The 19,295-nt window shown below is 37.7% G+C and overlaps 1 protein-coding gene across 1 annotated transcript in view; it reads left to right on the top strand.

The window, feature by feature from the left end:
* The first annotated feature begins 5,988 nt into the window (after positions 1-5,988).
* Positions 5,989-19,295, top strand: part of DNAJC24 (DnaJ heat shock protein family (Hsp40) member C24) — a 38,758-nt gene continuing 25,451 nt past the window's right edge. Inside the window, exons 1-2 of the mRNA XM_080405883.1 lie at positions 5,989-6,129; positions 7,535-7,675. Coding sequence (XP_080262009.1) covers positions 7,568-7,675 — 108 coding nt within the window. The 5' untranslated portion in view covers positions 5,989-6,129; positions 7,535-7,567. The remainder of the gene's footprint in view (positions 6,130-7,534; positions 7,676-19,295) is intronic.

Genomic DNA, 19,295 nt, shown 5'->3' on the forward strand with positions numbered 1-19,295 from the left:
TGTCTGGCTGCTCTTAAGTTTTTGACTGCTCACAGACGAAATCAAATTAAGACAGTAACTGGTTGTGAGGTTTGCCACCATGAGAAAACACTTCATTCCCTTTTTTTTTTTTTTACTAACACAGCAATTTTGGAAGCTAAAATATTATGTTAATAATGTGATTTTTCAAATGCAGTTTGTTCAAATTATCAAGCTTGCAAAGTCAAGCATTGAAAATAAAGATAAAAATATCAGTTTGCACATGCAGTTTTTGTTTATTACATGGATTCTGACAGACTTAGTGACATAATCATTTGTTTTTATGATTCCTCCAGTTCACTTGCATCACTGAGCCAGAAACATGCAAGGAAATGCAGCGAGAGGGAACTGTCTCATGGGTAAGGTCTGATGCCCCAGATAAATTGAATATCTTTCTTGTCTTTGTCTTAAAATTCTAAAGTGATATTAAGTCATATCAACCAAAATTTCCTAGGAAAAACACAAACACATTTTCTAGATACCCAATTTGGAGCATCTGTGACCTGGTTTGTAGTTCTTCCACTTACTGAAAATGAAGTCTGCTCTGAACATAGGAGATGCATTATAAAGACACATTATATAAATATATAAATTACAAGAGTTTCATATTACAAAACACCACCGACATTTATTGTTACTTTGACACTTCACTCTTTGTGCTTCTTTCCTCCCTGTCTGAAAAGGAACTGATGATATCCTTTGAACTTTTAAGGCCAACAATATAATCGTGTCATGAAGACTTACTAATTAAAGCATGAAACCAAGTAAGATTCTGTAACTGCTGTTTATTATGGATGTTTATTATCGATGACTACATCTTCAGAACAAAATTTGAATATAGGTCCATACTTTAAACAAACAAGTCATATGAACATTCCTAATTTTTGGTAGAGGCTGGGGTCCCTTGAGAATAGAAGCACAATGCAAATAAGTGATACATTACAATGCATATATACCAAGTGGGTGAAAAAACATGGGAATAGCTGGTTCTCGGTTCAGCCAAGTGCACAGCTTTTAATACTGTTTTAATGCCCAAATATTAAGTAAATATTTATGGAAAAAATGTAGGACAGGAATAGATACGACTCCAGTGTAAATATGGCAGGCTACGAAAGAGAGATAAATAATTTGTCACAGGGCACAGGAGTAAATGCCATGCTGATCAGTGTTAGCAAAGTGAGGAAAGGTATGAGTATCTTTGTCTTTCTCTCAGTTAATGTATGCCTGGTTTAGACTGATTGACACTGCACTTTAAAGACAAAAACTAAGTCATGAAATCTTTCAAATTACCATATTTGACTGAATTTTCATCCACTGATTTTACTCCACCTGCAGCACACTAGACAAGGTAATAATTTATGATAATTATATGAAAATATACAATTAATATTCATCACCTCTCATTTCTCATCACTTTAGATGATCAGTAATGCAGAGTAAAAATGCTGTCAGATTTCTAATTGCTTTGTAATGGGCCTGAAATAGGGAAATCGTTAAAGACAAACAATCTGTCACTTGTCTGTTACCTTAACTATCTATCACTTAAAAAAACTCTCATTAAATACATTGCTAATGAACGACAAAAGACTGTACTCAGTGTGCCCAGACGTACCTTTTTAAACAATATTGTAAATTGCTTAAATAATTCCCAAGACATTTTCAATCATTTTTGTGGAAATTTAATGGAAAACATATATTTTCAGTGCATGTTACATCTCATTTGTTCACATCATTATGACATTTAGTCTATCACATCCACATCTCCTGGGAGACAAAACTTTGGTTTTCTTTTTACTGTTGACAAATCTGACCCAGTTAAAACAAATTCTGGAATAACTTAACATTCAGATCTCTGACACTTTTCTCTTTAAAAAAATGGGAAAAAAAGTCCATTAATCAGTTTTCAATAATCCTAACTCTTCCAAGGATTTTTAACATCAAGATTAAAAAAGTCCAACATGTTTCAAAGTTGAACAGATCATTTCATTTTTCAGAGACAAAAACAATTGTTCCCAAGAGACAGAATTCAGGATTTTCACTCACACCACTCTCAAGTCAGCTATCTACTATAACTCTGACAGAAAACTTCACTGAAAAAATTTTTCTCACTGTACTGACTTGAACAGTCAGAATGAAAACAGTACACCAGAAGAAGTATCAGTGAGACCCCATAATGAAGTACTGTATTTTCAATTGCCACATTAAATAATCAATTGATCTTATTAATTGCCACATTTAAAAGTTGGAGAAATGAAGAAAGAATAACTGCAAAAATTTAAGACAAAATATCTATCTGTGCATGACTTAAACATGCTTAACCTCTTAAATTTATTAAAACCAGATAAATACTGCTTGTTTATGTTGGTACATGTCAGATGGTAAGCCACTACAGTTTAAGGCAAAAGGTGTAAGAAGAATTGATAGCTAGAAATAGAAGCCAGGCAGATTCAAGTTTAGAATTAGGGACAAATTTTAACAGTAGGATGATTAACTGTTGAAGCAGCCTTCTCACATACGAGGAATTTTACATCTCTAATATTGACAGACAGAATATACTGGACTTGGACCAGTGCTGTAATACACGAAAAATTCAGATGAGGTCATCTAGTGCTTTCTTCAGGCTTTATTCCCCTGAATCCTATTTCAATACTCAGTTATAAGACAAACAAGGAAGCAGAGCAGACTATGCTTGCATAAAAGCATTACATAAATAAATAAGTGAGCTAACAAACCAATTCAGGTGCAGTGCTTTGTATCCAGAACAGCCCTACAGTGCATGCTGAAGTTTATCAAATATAAGTGCTGTCCAGATGGAGACATATTTGTCCAGATAGGAATTATACTAAATAACTTTGCCTTTCCAACTATTAAAAGGCATTTGTTGCAAAAATTGTAATTTCTCAGATATTCTGAATATTTTAGATGCTAATATTAGAAAGGCTTGCCTTCTGATTTTTATATAACCTGAGCACCACTCTTTTGTATGCATAAATAGCAATATAAAAGCAATACAAACAAAAAAAGCAAAAAAAAGCTTTACTACTATGAACAACAGTTTGAAAAATATCACTTGTCTTCAGAAGTAAAAAAAATGTAGCTAAAAGTGAAAAAGTCTGGATGTTTCAGATGTTTCTTAAAAGAATAAAGTAACAAGGGGCTGGTCCATCATTTGTACCCATCTTTTATTGTATTATATGTGACACAGTAGTCAGCTAATTCCTTAAATAATTCTTTTCCTTTAAGTTCTGTGATGACACAGCACAATACCATGTGACAGCTTTAAATAAAGCATCTACTAAAATATTAAATAGTCTCACAAAAAAGTCTGAAAAACGCAACCAACATATGAATTATCTTAAACAAGAAAACAAAATTTCTTATCATATTTAGGTGTCCAGTTCCAGTCACATTAATAGCACCTATTACATACTACATAGTATATTAAGATACTTAAGCAACTAATAAAGCCTGGTTTCTTACAGACATGGGTCCTATACCTCCCATTCTGGGACAACAATCCCAGACCTTCTCCTTGACTTCATTGTCTGTCTCCATTACACATCCTTGACTTTCTAAGTTCCCCCCACTTGCCTGTCAAATACCTACTTTTGTTTTGCCATCAGAAGGGGAAAAAGCAGCAAATCCTATGGGTAGTTCGAACTATACGCTGACTTGGCAGCAGTAGCTGCGAAAAGCAACAGGTAGCATTTGAGTTCAGTCTGTTTTGCCCTGCTCTCTCTCTCCTACATACCCATTTGATTCTAACAAATCTTGAATAACTTAATTTTGATATCTCTGGCAATGAAAGATTATCATAATTGGCTTGCAATTGATCAACAGCTTCAAAAGTCATTACAACCAGACAGAGTATGATTAGCTAAGACTAACCCAAACATAACATTGTGATGCTGAAACTGGATAGATTAAAAATTAGAAGAGAAACTGAGACACAAAGATTATAACACCAGACACGGCCAGATAATCCTGCACTGATTTCATTTCGTATTTCATGCATTTTGCAGCCCATGAGCACCAAACAGTTATATTAAATGGCCTATTTTCTTTTACTTTGGCAGGACTGCTGAACGTGCACAGAAAAGAATGAGAGCTTCACCTCCAAAATTGTTCCACTGACTTCAGAGGTAATTCCTTAAACATTTATATTTATTTTATATTTAACAACTAATCACAGATAATTATACTATTGGATACAAACGCTCACAATCTCTCAAGTAACTGAGTTTAAACTACATTAGAAGCTGGCTTTAGACACCAACCCACCAACAAGTTAAAATGGAAAAAACTCTATATGCAACATTTAAGAATTTTGGGCATAGAGGATAAAAATGGATACTGTAAATGTATTCAGTCTGTAAGGGGATATTAACTATTTGAGGTAAAAGCACAGGTGTAGTAACCAATGTCCAAGACATCACCGCACCTTTTACAATTTTCCTGTTAATCCCCCCCCCCTTCACAAAAACATTACTTGCTTACATATCAGCCCAATCAATGGCTGAGCGGAATACATTAAATGCTGTGGGCCATTCCAAGTTATTCGTGGGCTGATTACAAGCCAAAACGAAGATTACTCATGCAGTCATACTGAAACTGTTGCCTGAGAAGTAAATTCTAATTTCAAAAAGAACTACATAAATTAGCTCACGCTTGATACTCTTCATCTATAATTCAATGGCTTAAGTGAAATGTATAATTACTCATACTGGTGCTCCAGAAGTTAACACCACATTGACAGAGGAAGCTGGACTTCCAGGGTTCATACATGTACCGCCCAAGGGCAAAGACAAGCCTCTCCCTTTTGACAACTACGGAGATGAAAAGGGCAAAATACTAACCTACTGACTATTTTGTAGATGGCCAGGATAGACAAAAACCAGACTGATGCATAGGTCTTGAATAATTTTGTAGATCTGATGTTTTTCACACCTATCCAGAAAGTCTCTTGCTTCCCTACCATCCATGTTAAACCTTAAATAAATTCTCTGTGTTTATTGTTCAGCCCTGATTGTCCCCACGCCCTTCCCACGCTCCTGGTTAATGGGAACAATAAGCCAGGACAACACTCCAGCTCTGCACAGCCTGGCTGCTGCTCTACTTAAACAGGTCAAAGGCTATGAAAAATGACCAAAAGTTGCTTTAATTCTAACGTATTATGTAACAGCATTGTCAAAGGATGTGTGCTACACATTTAAAGGTATAGTGTGAACTGAGTTTGTCTGGACTGTTGTTAAGGGATTTTGCTAAGATTGACGGAGATGGCGAAAGCTGAAGCGTACAGCACGGATGTATGCTTTTTTCTATAAGAGGTGATGTCTTTACATCATTAGAAGTCTGCTTCCTGAGCTTAATTTTTTTCATTAAGAGGATGTGCTTCCTTCCCCTTTAGGATAAGTACTTTCTAGATAGAAACCATCCTCTTATTCTCCTCCCAGGGCCGGGACAACGGGGAAGGGAGGCGAGGCGGTGGCAGGGCAGCGCCGTGGTGCCCGCGGGTTCCTCTCCACCGGGCGGTGGCGCAGAGCGAACCGGGCGGCGTGCCGGCCCAGCGCCCCGGGGTGCGGCGGGCCCCCTCAGCGCTCGGTGCCCCGCTGCCGGAGCCAAGGGGGAGGCCTGCAGCCAGGGAAGGCAAAACGCACCCGGGGCGCCCCGAGGCTTCCCGCACCTGCAGGCGGGGCGGCCCGGCCTCCCGCGCAGCAACCGAGGCAGGGCAGGGGGGACCCCGGGGAGCCCTCGCACCTGCAGACGGGATCCCCGAGGGGAAGGCGGGGGTGAAAAGACGTTCCCGCTGGCCCCGGGCCGGGAGCGAGCGCTGGAGGGCGGCCGGGGCCGTTACTTACTGAGCCCGGCGGCAGCCTCGCAGCTCCGGAGCGCCGCCGGTCGCCATGGAAACGGCGTCGGGCCTCAGCCACGGCTCCGCTTCCTGCCGGTGCCGACGCCACTGCTGCCCGGGCGGAAACAGGCGAGGCGGCCTGCACCGCTGCCCCCCGCCGCGCTAAAGGCGCAGAGCGCGACGCCGAGGGCTTGTTTCCCGCCGGACAAGTTAACCGCGGCACCGGCCGCCTCCGCGGACGGGCTGGTGGTGCGGGGCAGGTGGGTGGTCGCCGTCGCCCGTTCTGCTGCCGGGGGGAGGCCGGGCGCGGGTACCCTGGCGCGCCGCAACCCTGTCCTGAGGCGGTGGGAGGCCTGCGGCAGGGCCCGGCGTGCTGCGCGGGGCCGCGGCCGGGCTCTGGCGGCCTCCCGGGCCTCCCGCCGCCGAGGTCCATGCGGCCCGTCTGCCGCCCGGGGGGGTGGGTAGCGGGGAGGGGGCCCGCGGTGGGCAGCGGGCGCTGCGCTCCCGGTGGTGGCGGGGGGGCGTGGCCCGGCGGCGCTGGCGCCTTCGCGGGTTGTTACAGACCCTCGTGGGTGCCCCGGGGGGCTCCGTGGGGAAAGCGGGGGCAGGTGGCGCTGCCCCAGAGGAGGAGGGGGACCACCCTGCCGTCGGGTGTGCCCTCCGCCTGGTCGCAGCTCTCAGGAGTTCGAAGAACATACTTTTCCTCCCCTGCGAAAAAAGCATTTATTCTGAAGGATGACGGTAGTCACCAGAAGGCAGTTTTAGTGCTGAAATAGGAAAAAACCCCACACTATTTCCTTCTTTCAACAATAAATAAATAAAAAAAAAGTTTATAAAATTTACAAACTTGCAGAGCTTTTCTTTACTTTGTTAGCAGAAAATTCATGATAAATCTGCTACTAAAAGCTTGGGATTTCAGTGTGCCTGAAATCTCCTTGAAGCTCAAGCATGACAGTGCTAGTACTGGCACCGAATGCTCCTGGTTATTTTTTTTCATTCTGGGTCATTAGCTTGTTGATAGGTGGTCAAAAATAAAAAGCATCCAACTAGTTAGGTTTCACTTAGCAACCTGCACTAACTTTGTATGTCTTTGTTCATTTTGGTTTATTTGTTTTTATATGTGCTCCTAATGTAACGTTAAAAAGTTAAGTTGCCTTACCCAGCAGTGTGAAGGAGAGGCCATGACCATGGATGATCCGAGCTATATATTTTTGTTGTCTTGCATATATATCTCGTTCCAGAATTGACAAAATGTCACACTTTTATGTACTTCACATATTAAGTACAGTATTGCTTCAAAATAGAAAGTCTGTACTTTAAATAAAGTGTCTCTGTAAAAAGCAACCCACATAAGGTCAAAATAGTTCAGATGCTTAAAGCACAAACAATTTCAAAGGAGTATGGGCAGCTTCTGAAATGTGATATACTAATGAACTGGGACAGGAACACAACATTAATTAAATCACTTCACATATACAGTCTATGGGATGGAATGGCCATTTGAATTAAGATGGTTTTTTGCACTATAGATCTGTTGTAGGGGTGTGGGTGTGCTTGAGAGCTGCAGTCTATTTCATGATCCTGTAATTTGTCAGATTTCCTCATTTTTGCTTTTTCTCTTTCTCATCCAAATTGTAATTATATTTATTTAATTTTCTTACACAGTACTGAGAAAGTAATTTCAAAGCCAGTCAGACTATGGCCTTTGAAAGGATAATGCAGAAGGACTGGTACAAAATCCTGGGTGCAGAGCCATCAGACAGTCCAGCAGAACTAAAACGGAAGTACCAAAAACTTGCTTTATTAGTAAGTATGGGTTTTTTTTATTTAAGATGTCCAAAAATAATTTCTATAAATTAGTAAGATAATAATTGCAGGGTTTGATTTTACTTTTTTTGTACAAATATATGTTTAATCAGAGTATATCTATAATATCAGTTCACTGAAGCTGGTTTCAGTTTGAAATAAACATCTGGAGTTTGAGTTATTATATTTTACAAAGAGGGGTTGTGTTGTTCTGGTTCCAGAACACTGATATGTCTCCCAGCTTTGCAAAATATTCACGAATGAACTGAGCCAAATACTTGTTCATCAGGTGCTGGATAATCCGGTGCATAAGTCAAAACAGGTCATTTTTTGTAGCACATACAATTTCATGAAATATATTTCATGAAATAAAAATCATGAAATTTGCTGATTGATATCTGTGGTATTTACTGTTGTGCGTGCAGTTACAGTGTGCTGAATGCAACACTTGAATGTATAAAGACCAGATACAAAGAGTGAAAAGTTCTTCCTGATAGTCTGCAGTAATGGAATAGAAAATGTACAGGAGGTAACTATGTTAATACCAATTTTATTAGAAAGTTTCTGGTGCATTTTTGTGGAGTCATGTTTTCGGTCATGCATTAAGACTTGATGTTCTGTGAATGCTCTTAATTTTTCATGTGCTCCTGGTATATGTGTGTAAGAATCTCAAGAGCTTTACCAGATTATTTCATGTGAGTCTTGGTTCTTCTGTTTTACTCCTTCCCCTGAATTCAGGCTTTTTGCTCAAAAGATGCTTTGGCCTGGCTTTCTGAGGGAAGTGGGCTGTATTTTTTTGATATCGATGGCAGTTTTCAACCAGTTCTGATAGACAAATAGAATTCCCAAGGTAACTAAATTCCTAAGTTTCTTGAAAACTGGCAACCTAGTAGAGAAGAAGGAAGGAGGTGAGCAGAATTCAATTTTATATGTACCTTTAGGTAGCTGCTAGCTGGACTGTCAATATTGGCAGAGCATTAGAGAGCACAGGCATGGCTGGTCTTGCTCGGTTTGAGAATGAGGTGTCAGAATGAATGTGGCAAGAAGCTGGGAGTTTTAAGTGAGGTACAGAGATTGCTGGTCAACAGGAGGCTGAGTTTTGTTAGAGCTGAAATAAATTAATGGGTTCATTTGGGGGCTTTTTTTGTTTGATTATTTTTTGTTGGGATTTTTTATTATTTATTTCTAGCCCCTGTGAAAACTGTTTTAAAGGTCATTTCACCAGTATGTTCCAAACTTACACATTTTGATGCTCTTCAGTTGAATTCACTAAGTATCCTGCTGTACTCCTCAGTGTCTGCTAACTTACTTCTTTGAAATTGGTCTGTGTACTTGGAATCGTAAGTTTCAACACATTACAAGATATCTGCATGCAGGTATAGGACATAAGTCCTTTTGATCCTCACTTTTAAACACGAGAAAGTCATTCCAGGAGAGCGCTTTGGAAACCAAGCCTCTTAGTTATGCTCTTAATATAAACAGTTGTTTTCTTGGACCTTCCAATGTTTTTGTTTTACTGAATTATTATTAAAAATATGAATAAAATATTAATAATGAACTATTTATAGCTTACTTGACCATAGCTTAAAATACCCCTTCTGTTCAGATAGGGGACCAGTTTAAACTGAATGCTGTAATAGAATTAAAAATTTTTTCCCCACTGTGAATCTATATATAATAGTATGTTAAAAATCTTATGTAAAGTATTGTTTAGAGCTGTTTGCTACAGAACTGAAACTACATAGTGCCTTTCTTATATGATTTTTTTTTTTTTTTAATGAAAGCGACCCTTTGTGTTACGGCACTGTACTTTCATGTAATTATTTTGAAGTGTATGACATTAGAATTGCTGGAGTTTTCAACTGTTTACATCTATAACTGTAGTTTTGGAAGATGAAAATATTGTTTTATGTACAAGCTTTTCTTTAGAACCTGTATATTTCCAAGCTAATTGGTTAACACTCTTTGTTTGAAAAGTCAGTGAGAAATGTTAAAGAAAATTAAGATACTTTTTTTTTTTTTCTTTTGCTGTTTGTCTCAGCATTCTTTTGGTATCTGCGATGGATCTCTGTGACTAAAAAGACACACTGGTGTTTACTTCTTGGTGTTTTCTCCAAGGCAGATCTGCTGCTTGTCTGTTGTTGTTACCATATGTCCTGTCTCTATTCATCTTTTAGCTGAACCGTTACAGACCTACTTGTTCGTCTACTTGCTAATACAGCATCTAGCACAGTCAATCTAAAGTCTTTAAAAGCATGGTGGTAATAAAAACAACAATTATTGTTACGCATCTTAAAAACTCATTTGCTGTAGAAGTGGCTGGAGGAAACAGTACAGACCTTCACTAAAGCATGTAGTTACAGTGTGACAGTTTCTGCCACGGATGTTGAATCCAAGGGGTTTCATGGTTGAAAAGACTTTTATGAAAGTCTGCCATGGCATGTTAACACAAAAAATACTCTCCCTGATTCAAAGATTCATGACCTATGGACTTCTGAGTATTGGTGGAATGTATAAGGGAGGTGTTGCTGTATGGTTGTCTTATCCCAATACTATTGACTGTCATCCACTGTTCATTGTTAATAAAAAGTATAGCACAGGCTGAACCTCTTGTCTTGCTGGTTGTGTCCCATTCAGACAGAGTAACTTCATTGCTCCTCAAGTAAAGCTTGTACTTAGACCTCTGGACAGCTTCACACCTCTGGATGACAAAGTGCTCATTTTGGTTTTCTAAAGCTGTTGTTGGAGATGGTAATGGTAGAATTGGTAGCACTATTGGTGTGGACAGAGAACAGGTCTACTTGCAGGTGGTTTTAGGTACCATGGTAGTAGTCAATTACTGGACTAACTCCAGTTTAGAAGCTGGAATAGCAGATGAGCACAGTCATGTATGGCCTATTAAAAGATTCCGTGACAAATTATATGGGTAGTACAGAAAGTTTTCTGGCTTGCATGGAACAGCAGAAGTTAACCTCCTGAAAAACCATACTGTGCGAATTACCTTAAAATACAAAAGTTTATAAAGGAACTTGCATCTTGGATAATTGCAATTACAATGACATTCATTCTGTAATCGTGAATATTCTGATCACAGAAGTTCATTACCATCAAGCATAATAGACGGTAGAATTTATTTTTAAATATAGTTCTGCTATGGTAGTATTTATTTTTAAATGTAGTTCTGCTGTTAAAATAAAAATGGCAAATGTCTGAGTCCAAGCCTTCTTCAAATGATCCCCAATGCTTCATGGTGAGCATTTGCTTTTTGCCATCTGCTATTTTCTGTATTTGTCAACACATGTATGCTTAGCATCTTGAATGAACAAGCAGATGTAAATTTCCAAAGATAAAAAGAGTTGGAGATCTTGCCATATGCCAGCCAGAAGATAGCTATATTTGCAGTTAAATCTCAGGATTGACCTTAATAATACAAAGTAGTATGCAATTAAAAATGGTTGACTTGTAGGTTGTAAGAATGATTTCATAAGGGCAGATCAGTTTAAAACTGATGACTTTTTGAAATATAACTTGGTTTTGTCAATTCTAAGAAATTGATGGAAAAATTTAATAACCCATAACAAAACTGTACAGATGAGCCCTGCTAGAGTGAATATATTTACTTACTGTGTTGCCATATTTTGCTTTGCTGTACTTACTTTTCTATTTTATCAAATCATAACATATATTTGAGTTATTTTACTACAGGTAATGTCAATTCTGTTTTAAGACTAGTATTAATCTGATACAGAACAGCACAGATTTGGCCTAAAAGTATGATTTTTAAAATATTTTTTTTTTTTACCTTTTTACCTTCTCACCTTCAAAGTAAAAGTTCATATTTACAAAATTTCCTTGCAACTTAATGAAACTTATATTTGTACTTATGTGACTGATATCTGTATCATCTCGATACTTTATTATTGTAACAGTCAATAGCTGCTGAAGATGACACACTTGGGCACAAGATCTGTGTTACAATGGCAATTCTATAAATAGCTTATTTTTAAAACAAAATCAAACTTTTGTGTATGCTGGCTTATACTGCAGTATTTTCTCTAGCGCAGAGCTCTAGCCAGCCAGTAATTCTGAAAGAAAAAAAAAAAAAAATAGGAATATGTAATTTGTAACCAGCATAACTCAAGGTAAAAAGATTTCTTGATTGGCTGTTTTAAGTTCATGCTAAAGTGCTTTCTGAAGCACAGAAGGCTTACAGTTTCCATACTTTGAAAGGAATCAAAAGAAATTTTGACAATTATTACGGTTTCTAAGTGGTCAGGGTTTGATAATTAATCTTCTGTCTTTGGAACATGCTGGTGGTTTTGAGATATGTGGGATACATAGAGCCTTTTTATCCAGTTACATACACAGACGTTTTACCAAGAAGAATTCTTAAATGGTTTTATGCTCTTTACTTAATTTTTCAAGGAATCCATACAGCTTTTAGGAAGGACAGTGCTTATTTTCCATTTCTGAGTGTGTATAAAATTAGCAGAAGGTAAAATTAGTGTAACAAAAATAGGATATTGGGGAAAAAAATGACCCTATCAGATTATTGGCAGAATTTTTACATCTCCTTTTGGTCTACCACTTTGTGGTCAAAGAATGAGTTGCCAGATTGTTTTCAGATTTTCATGTAGCTGCTACATATCTGAATATTGCTTTTTACAGGGAATAAAGTCACCAAACATGTAAGCTTTGTCTAGCTGAAAATCAGGTGTCTGTTCCTGTTGATGCAGATGATATTATAGGATACCTTTCAACTGGAAAAAAATTATTGTGCAGGAAAATTATATGCTGCTGTTACAATGTGTGCCCTAATCTTAAAAAGAATCCATGTAATTTGAGCAGGGAGTATGCAAGAAGCTCTTATTTTTAATGTGGTAAGGAAATAAAATGTGCCATTTTAACACGTAGTGTTACAAAGATTATCTTTTTTATCAGAAAGGGTGGTGCGTGTTACAGCTAAGTGTTACAAATACAAGTGTTAAGGTGGTCACTTAATCTGTTTGAAAGAGTAGAAACTTGAAAACAGCATCAGTCATAGGCGAGAATGACTCTCAGCAGCAATGAAAAAGGACATTAATAGAAATTTAATTTAATGAAGCAAAACAACTTCAAGAAGAGATTGTTCCATTGAGCTTGTGTAGAGGAAAGACGTCTGTCTCTGAAGAGCAAAAAAATCCGTTGTTTCTTATAAAATTTTTGTACACATCTAAATTCTGCAGTCACAGGAAATGCAGAGGATGTCATATATAGAGACCTGCTTGCATGATTATTGTCTTAAAATTTGTTCCAAAATAAATTCAGCGTTGCTCCTGAAAGGACCTGCCTGCTGAGGAGCTTCTTGTTGAGTTTGAGTTAGAATCTTTACCAATGAAAACATTTGAGCTTTGTGTCAGAAGTCTCATAATAATGTTTGTCGTAATTAAAATTATGCAATGTGTATATTTCTTTTTTTAATAGCCTTTGCAGGGTTTGTATTTTTTGTTTGAGTAGCAGTGTGCTTGTTACAGATATTCAACCGATCATCATGCTTAGCTGACTCTAGTTTCAGCTAGCCTGTAGAAAATGGATTTTGAAATTTGACAGTATAAACAGAACAAATTCAGTTTAGCCTAGTTGTAGCTTGACTGAAGTTAATGTAATTGCAACAGAGAGAAAGATAAGCCACTAAGTGTCATACAAAGGACTATCGTTTTGACACTCTGGATAGTTTTATTTTGAGCTGTTCTTTACATCTGATACACTACTTATGACCTTAATAAAATACAAGGAGGCATATTTTCAAGCTGGGACTTAAAATTAAATTGGTTATTAGCCGATGTAGTATACAATGAACTTCAGCGTTACAGAAGTCATTTAGTTCAAACAGCTTGATTAGCCAGATCAAGATTATGCTGATGTTCCTGCTGATGTTTAAGCTCTGAGAGCTTTTGTTTGATTTATCAACCTGTTCCTCATGTTATTTTTTGTTTGGTTGTTTTTTTTCTTCCAGCAGAAGAGGTCATTATGATACTCAGTAGTAAGTCTGAGGAACAAGTATTTACCCTGGAAATGATCATGTTGTAGTTACAAGGAACTTTTATCAATCTGAATAGTGTTACAGATTTGTTGCATGTGTTACGATGGTACTTAAACATTCTGGAGATGTGTGATGCTGCCACGTGCAGCGGTACAGACTGCCGCATCTGAGCCAAAGCTCCTGCTTGCTCAGTTGGAATTGTGAAGATGTAATGCTGGTGGCATTGTTGGTCCTTGGGCCTTATGTGCTCTCGTTAGGGTAGCTGGCCAATGGGAGCATGTGTTCTACATAATTAGGCAGCTGGCTAATCAAATGAAATGCAGTGATTACCCAATTAGTGTTCTGATTGGTCAGCAACCAGCTGGAAGGCATACTTCAGACACAGCCTATACAAGAACAGGCTAAGAAAGGTATCCTGACTTGCAGAAGGAATGGGGGGAAGAGAGGTCATGGATGTAGGGGAAAAGAAAAAGGATGTAGTAAGGTATCATAGTAGGAAAAGGGGCATATCACGGTAGGTAGTCTGCAGTACTCTTTTATTAGAGGTGGTTGTCTACCAAATCTCAGTTTATATGGAGCGATGTCTCACTTCTTATTACTTTGTAATGTGTAATTTATTATTTTGTTGGTTTAAAAGATGTAGGTGCATTTTACCAAGTGGATGGTGTGAACATCCCTATAGCAGAAAGTGATTTTTAACTGTTATATTGAATATGAGAAAAACCATAGTATCACAAAATAAGCTAGCAAGTAAGTAATATATTCCTTATCCAGGTAGTTCAGCTAGTTGTGAAAGTAATGTTACCTTGGAATATTATTTCTAAATGTAATCTATCTGTTTACTGGGTTGTTTTCCATAATTTATTTGTTGTGATCAGCTTCTGATACTTCATCCTTTGTAGTTTTAAGATACATACATAAGAACAGAATGGGCATCAGGCAATTGAGATGTGAGATTCAGCTAATGTGTGCTTGGCCTTTCATGTCACTTATGGTCAAAGGAATCTGATGCCTCTTGAACATTTTGTGCACTGGTTATATAAGTTATTAATTGTAACAATATATTAAAAACAGAATCTATGCTGTCTTTGGTAGACTGTGAAAGGTGTTCTAGACTTACAAATATTCACTGTCTTGCGGTAGTATAAAATCAAAATTCTGAATAGAAATAAAATCTTCAGTAGCTTAAACTCTATAAGGATGTTTCTTAGTATTTGCAAGTGTTCTTTCAGCACATTTGAAGACACATTGGCGTAGTTTTATATTGCATGGTATGCTTTTCATCTCATTTCTAAAGTGAGATGTCTGAAATAAAAATCAGATAGTGAAAGATATGAATTAAAGCACAAAGAAGGAGGCTATAAAGACTGGCATAATGTTTTCACATAGATAAATGTTCTGATTATTCTGACTTTTGAGCAGCCACAGTCAAGAGTATCTTGAGTTGTTCAACTTTTTCCAATCAGACTATTTATTAAAGTGCCTACTTCTGAAATTTTAAGCACTGGGTCAATTATTTATAGAAGCTGTAATCCCAGACCATGAGTTTGAAAGATAATAAATGTTAAGGGTAGACTCTAGACTCAGTCATCTTGCAATAATTGTGCTTATATAAGGATCTCTTATTGCTATTAAATTGATACATTTGCGTTGAATCTGAAATAGTTATTAAATTTTAAAAACGTTGTAATATGATGTAGTAACCTGTAAAACAGAGTGTTTTGGAGACTTGTATATTTTTTTTCAGATTTAAATAAATGCTCTATGTGTAATTTTTGCCTTATGTTTAAAATACATAATTAATATGGAAATTTTTTTTAAAGCCACACATTCCTGCAATCCTTCTTTCCTTCATCTTTAAACATCTTAGAGTCAGAAAATCACAATCTGAATGACATAACTGTCCCATCCTCCATTTTTTCCTTGCCTCAGTGCATCATGCTTTCTCATCTTGCGTAGAGCCCAAATGCTTGGCAGACATGAGCTCATCAGATCTAATGCAGAAGCAAATTCTTATACCGGAATGTCTGTCTTGTAGGACACTTTGTAGGTAGCTTGTATTATTACGGTAAGAAAGTTCTGCTTTTTTGTTGTAGTCTGCCAGTCGTTTGGATAAACTCTGTCACTTAATTTTCAGTATGTTAAAAGTAAAGTAACACTTCAAGGCTGAAAAGTCAATAGTCAGATATTTCAAAAAACTTGACCCTTCATTGTTATGCCCAATAAAGTAATAATGAAAAAAATCACAGTCTGTGCTGCTTGGATTTATGACATAACAATGTCCATGGTCAAAGAAGGTAAAGTTGAAGGATTTTTCTGAGCAGCATCTTAGCTAAATATTTTTCTTTTCATGATATAACTTTAAAAATAACTAATCAGATGTTTGAGGAGAGGCTGAACAAGAGTTGCTCTTTTAAGGGGTACTTACCTTCTAGCACAGCATGCCCGCAATCCAGTATTAATTCCTACTGCTACAGAAGAGCAGTGCAAAGTATGGGCTTGGTAGGATTCTTGGTAGGATTTTGTCAATGGCAAAAAGCTCAGTAATAATTTCTGTTACATGAGCAGAGTATTCTTTTATCGAGTGACCTCCTTGACTCTTCGGACCATTACGAGGACACGTTGTCAAAGTTGTTTCCTTACTGCAAATGGAGAAATTTGCCAACCACAAACAACCTCAAACTAGAAACTCGATTAACACCAAACTAGTGATATAAATGTGTGCTTCAAGCCATCAGTATGAGTAAATCCAACCCAAACTAGCTGTAAAGTTTAGTTGTTTTTGTGGATTATGTTTGGAATTGTTTTGTCACTGTGGCTACAAAAAATTGAAATAACTGAATGCTGATGTGGGTTTTGGGTGGGGGTTTTTTCTGTTGTGGTTTTTTGGGGGTTTTATGGTGCTGTGATATCCATGAAATGGAGCCTTTGTGCTGTAGTCATAGCACATGGCATCTGATTTTAAGGCTTGAGACTTCTCAGGATGCTTGCACTTCAGGCTGTGGTGCCTTCGGTTTATTTAGATATGGTATAACATGTTTACTAATGTACCTCTCAAGTTAAGCTGGCCTCATAAAAGGTAGGTGATTTCTTCATGGGGTTTGCGCCCAAATGTTTTCTAAACTGAGCACTAAATTCTGTTAATATTTAGCTTTTCATGTCCATTTTAGAAGCTGTAATTTGCCTAGGGCCTAACCCGTTATTTTGAGATCAGGAGCGGCTTCAAATAGTGCAGAGATTCTTTATTGCTCCTAGAGGTAGGGAAAGCTGAAAGAAATATTTTCAAGAAAAGAAAAAACTAAAACCACCTGCAACTTTTGAAGTGTTATGCAAGTGTTACAGTTACGGTCACTGATAGATAACTTTTTAAAAAGAAATTCTCTATTCTTCAAGGCCTGCTTTCTGCCGTGACTTCTGCAGCTGAAGTACCTCAGGGATTTTGATTGTTTGGTGTTATGCTTAAATCTGACATATTAAAGGTGTCTGTCTGGTTTTAGGTACTCCAAATGAATTTGAAAATTAATGGTATATTTTGGTTTGGAATACTGTTTTAGTGATGGTCATCAGGGGCTAGAGGGGACAACACAAAGACCTGTGCTTTGTGCTCAGCAGTTCTTAAGAAGTTGTAGGGGACCAAAGCAGTTGACTTTTTTTAGCCTGCAGAAAGGTATTCATCTTGCAGGTCACAGTGCCAGCTGAAGAGTACTGCCCCTGCCTGGTCCTGTCCTTCTGCCAGGTGTTCCTCAGCCAGGAAATAGCATCCTGCGGGTTTGCCTTCATCCAGCCCCATCCATGTCAGCTGGAAGAGTTCATGCTTGTTTTTTCAGTAGTTTAAGCAACTCTGGTTGTTTTGTTAGTGGGTTTCATTGTTGTTGTTGTTGGGTTTGTTTGTGGGTTTTTTGTGTGTGTTTGGGTTTTTTGTTTGGGTTTTTTTTAATAATACAGAACAGGATTCTGGGGTTTGTTTTCACATGAAAGTAACATTTGCCTGAACTAGTTTCCTACCCATTTGTGTAGCTGACATTATTGTATGGCTAGGGCTGCATTAACTTACCCCGAAACAATGGAACAGCATTGAATGTGACATTTAACAGAGTAAATTGTGACAACAGGGACCAGAAATTTAAAAGGAGCTCTTAAAATTACCTTTATATTTTTATTTTACCTTTATTCTTCTGTAAATTTGAAAAAGTTTCATTTCTTTCCTTCTTTCTTTTTCTTGTTTTCAGTGTTATTTTTATTGTATAATGTAGTTTCCAAATTGAGGCTTTTGCGTGGCTCTTCATAGGAACATAAGGATCCACGGAAGCAGAAGAAAATGAAAAAGAATCTGTTTCTAAAGATGTACTTTTTAGTAACCTTAGGTTCTGTTTTCTCTCCTCATTTTCATACCTTCATTAGCCAAATTAATCTTTGCTTCTATTTATACAACAATTGATTGATCACTAGAAACTGAAACTTTTACATTTCATTTCAGCATTGTTTGTTCAAGAGGTGCTGGAAAGGAGAGAAGGTGAATATTTAATATTAAAGTTATGTGAGGTAATTACTTGCTGTGTCGTTAGAGTCTTCTCAGTGTAATGGGGTTAGATCTTTCCCCAGACTGGGGGATAGGGAGTGAAGGGACTAAGGGTTTGTTACTAGAGTTTCTCTTAAGAGGGACTAGTTACTGCTACTGCAGAAATGTGGTCTGTTTCCCTTGCCAACGCAATAGTTTTCTTTCTCATCTTGATAGTTTTCAAAAAAGAATCTGCAATTATTTGTTTTTGCAGGGGGAGCCGAAGTGCTTTAAAGTAGCATATTCATGGAGTGTTACCTTGAACAAACGAGACCCACTGTCAGTAGTTAAGACCAATAAGAGAATATAGTGTCAGTATGGTAGTATCATGATGCTACGGTGCCATGATAAAAACAATTGCCTTAGAAAAGGATTCTGGTCATATTTGATATAATTTTTAGACTTTAATAAGAGGATAAAGTATTATACATGAGAAATTGCTTCTTAGTGTAAGACCACCTCTGCAATCACAGGGCTTTTACAAGTGGCATCAAACTGAAAGTGACGTGGAAGTTGAAATTTACATCTATAAAAGTCAAACTCTGTCAGAATTACAGTGGCAATCCTACTGCTACTGCAATTAAGTAGATAAAACCAGTATGCAAAAGGTTTGGATTTTGGCAGCAGACACTAAGTATAGAAGAGGAAAAGCAGATCCTTTTTCAGATGGCTCTCAGCTCAGATTCATGCCCAACTCGACAAAAGATTAAGATTTTCCAGTGAATAATAGAACCATTCAAAACCCTGGTCAGAAATTAAGGTTGTGAACCTGTGTGATTTAAATATGAAAGAAGGTGGTGTGGTGAAATTCTTGGCTTAATCAGAGAGAAGGCTGAGGAAGTTTCAAGTATGTTTAAGCAAGGTAAAGAAAAAATCCAAGATGCAAATTAATGAGTTTATGACAGTGTAATTTTTTTTGTAATTTTTTTTTAATTGCACTTTAGAGAACTCCAGTAAGTTTTGAGAATTTGCAGCATTGGATTGATAGTGTTATCATCTGTTTTTACTGTGCAGCTGTTAGTGAATGCCAGTTATGTGGT

This window comes from Falco punctatus (assembly GCF_963210335.1).
Source record: "Falco punctatus genome assembly, chromosome: 10".
Classification (NCBI taxonomy): Eukaryota; Metazoa; Chordata; class Aves; order Falconiformes; family Falconidae; genus Falco; species Falco punctatus.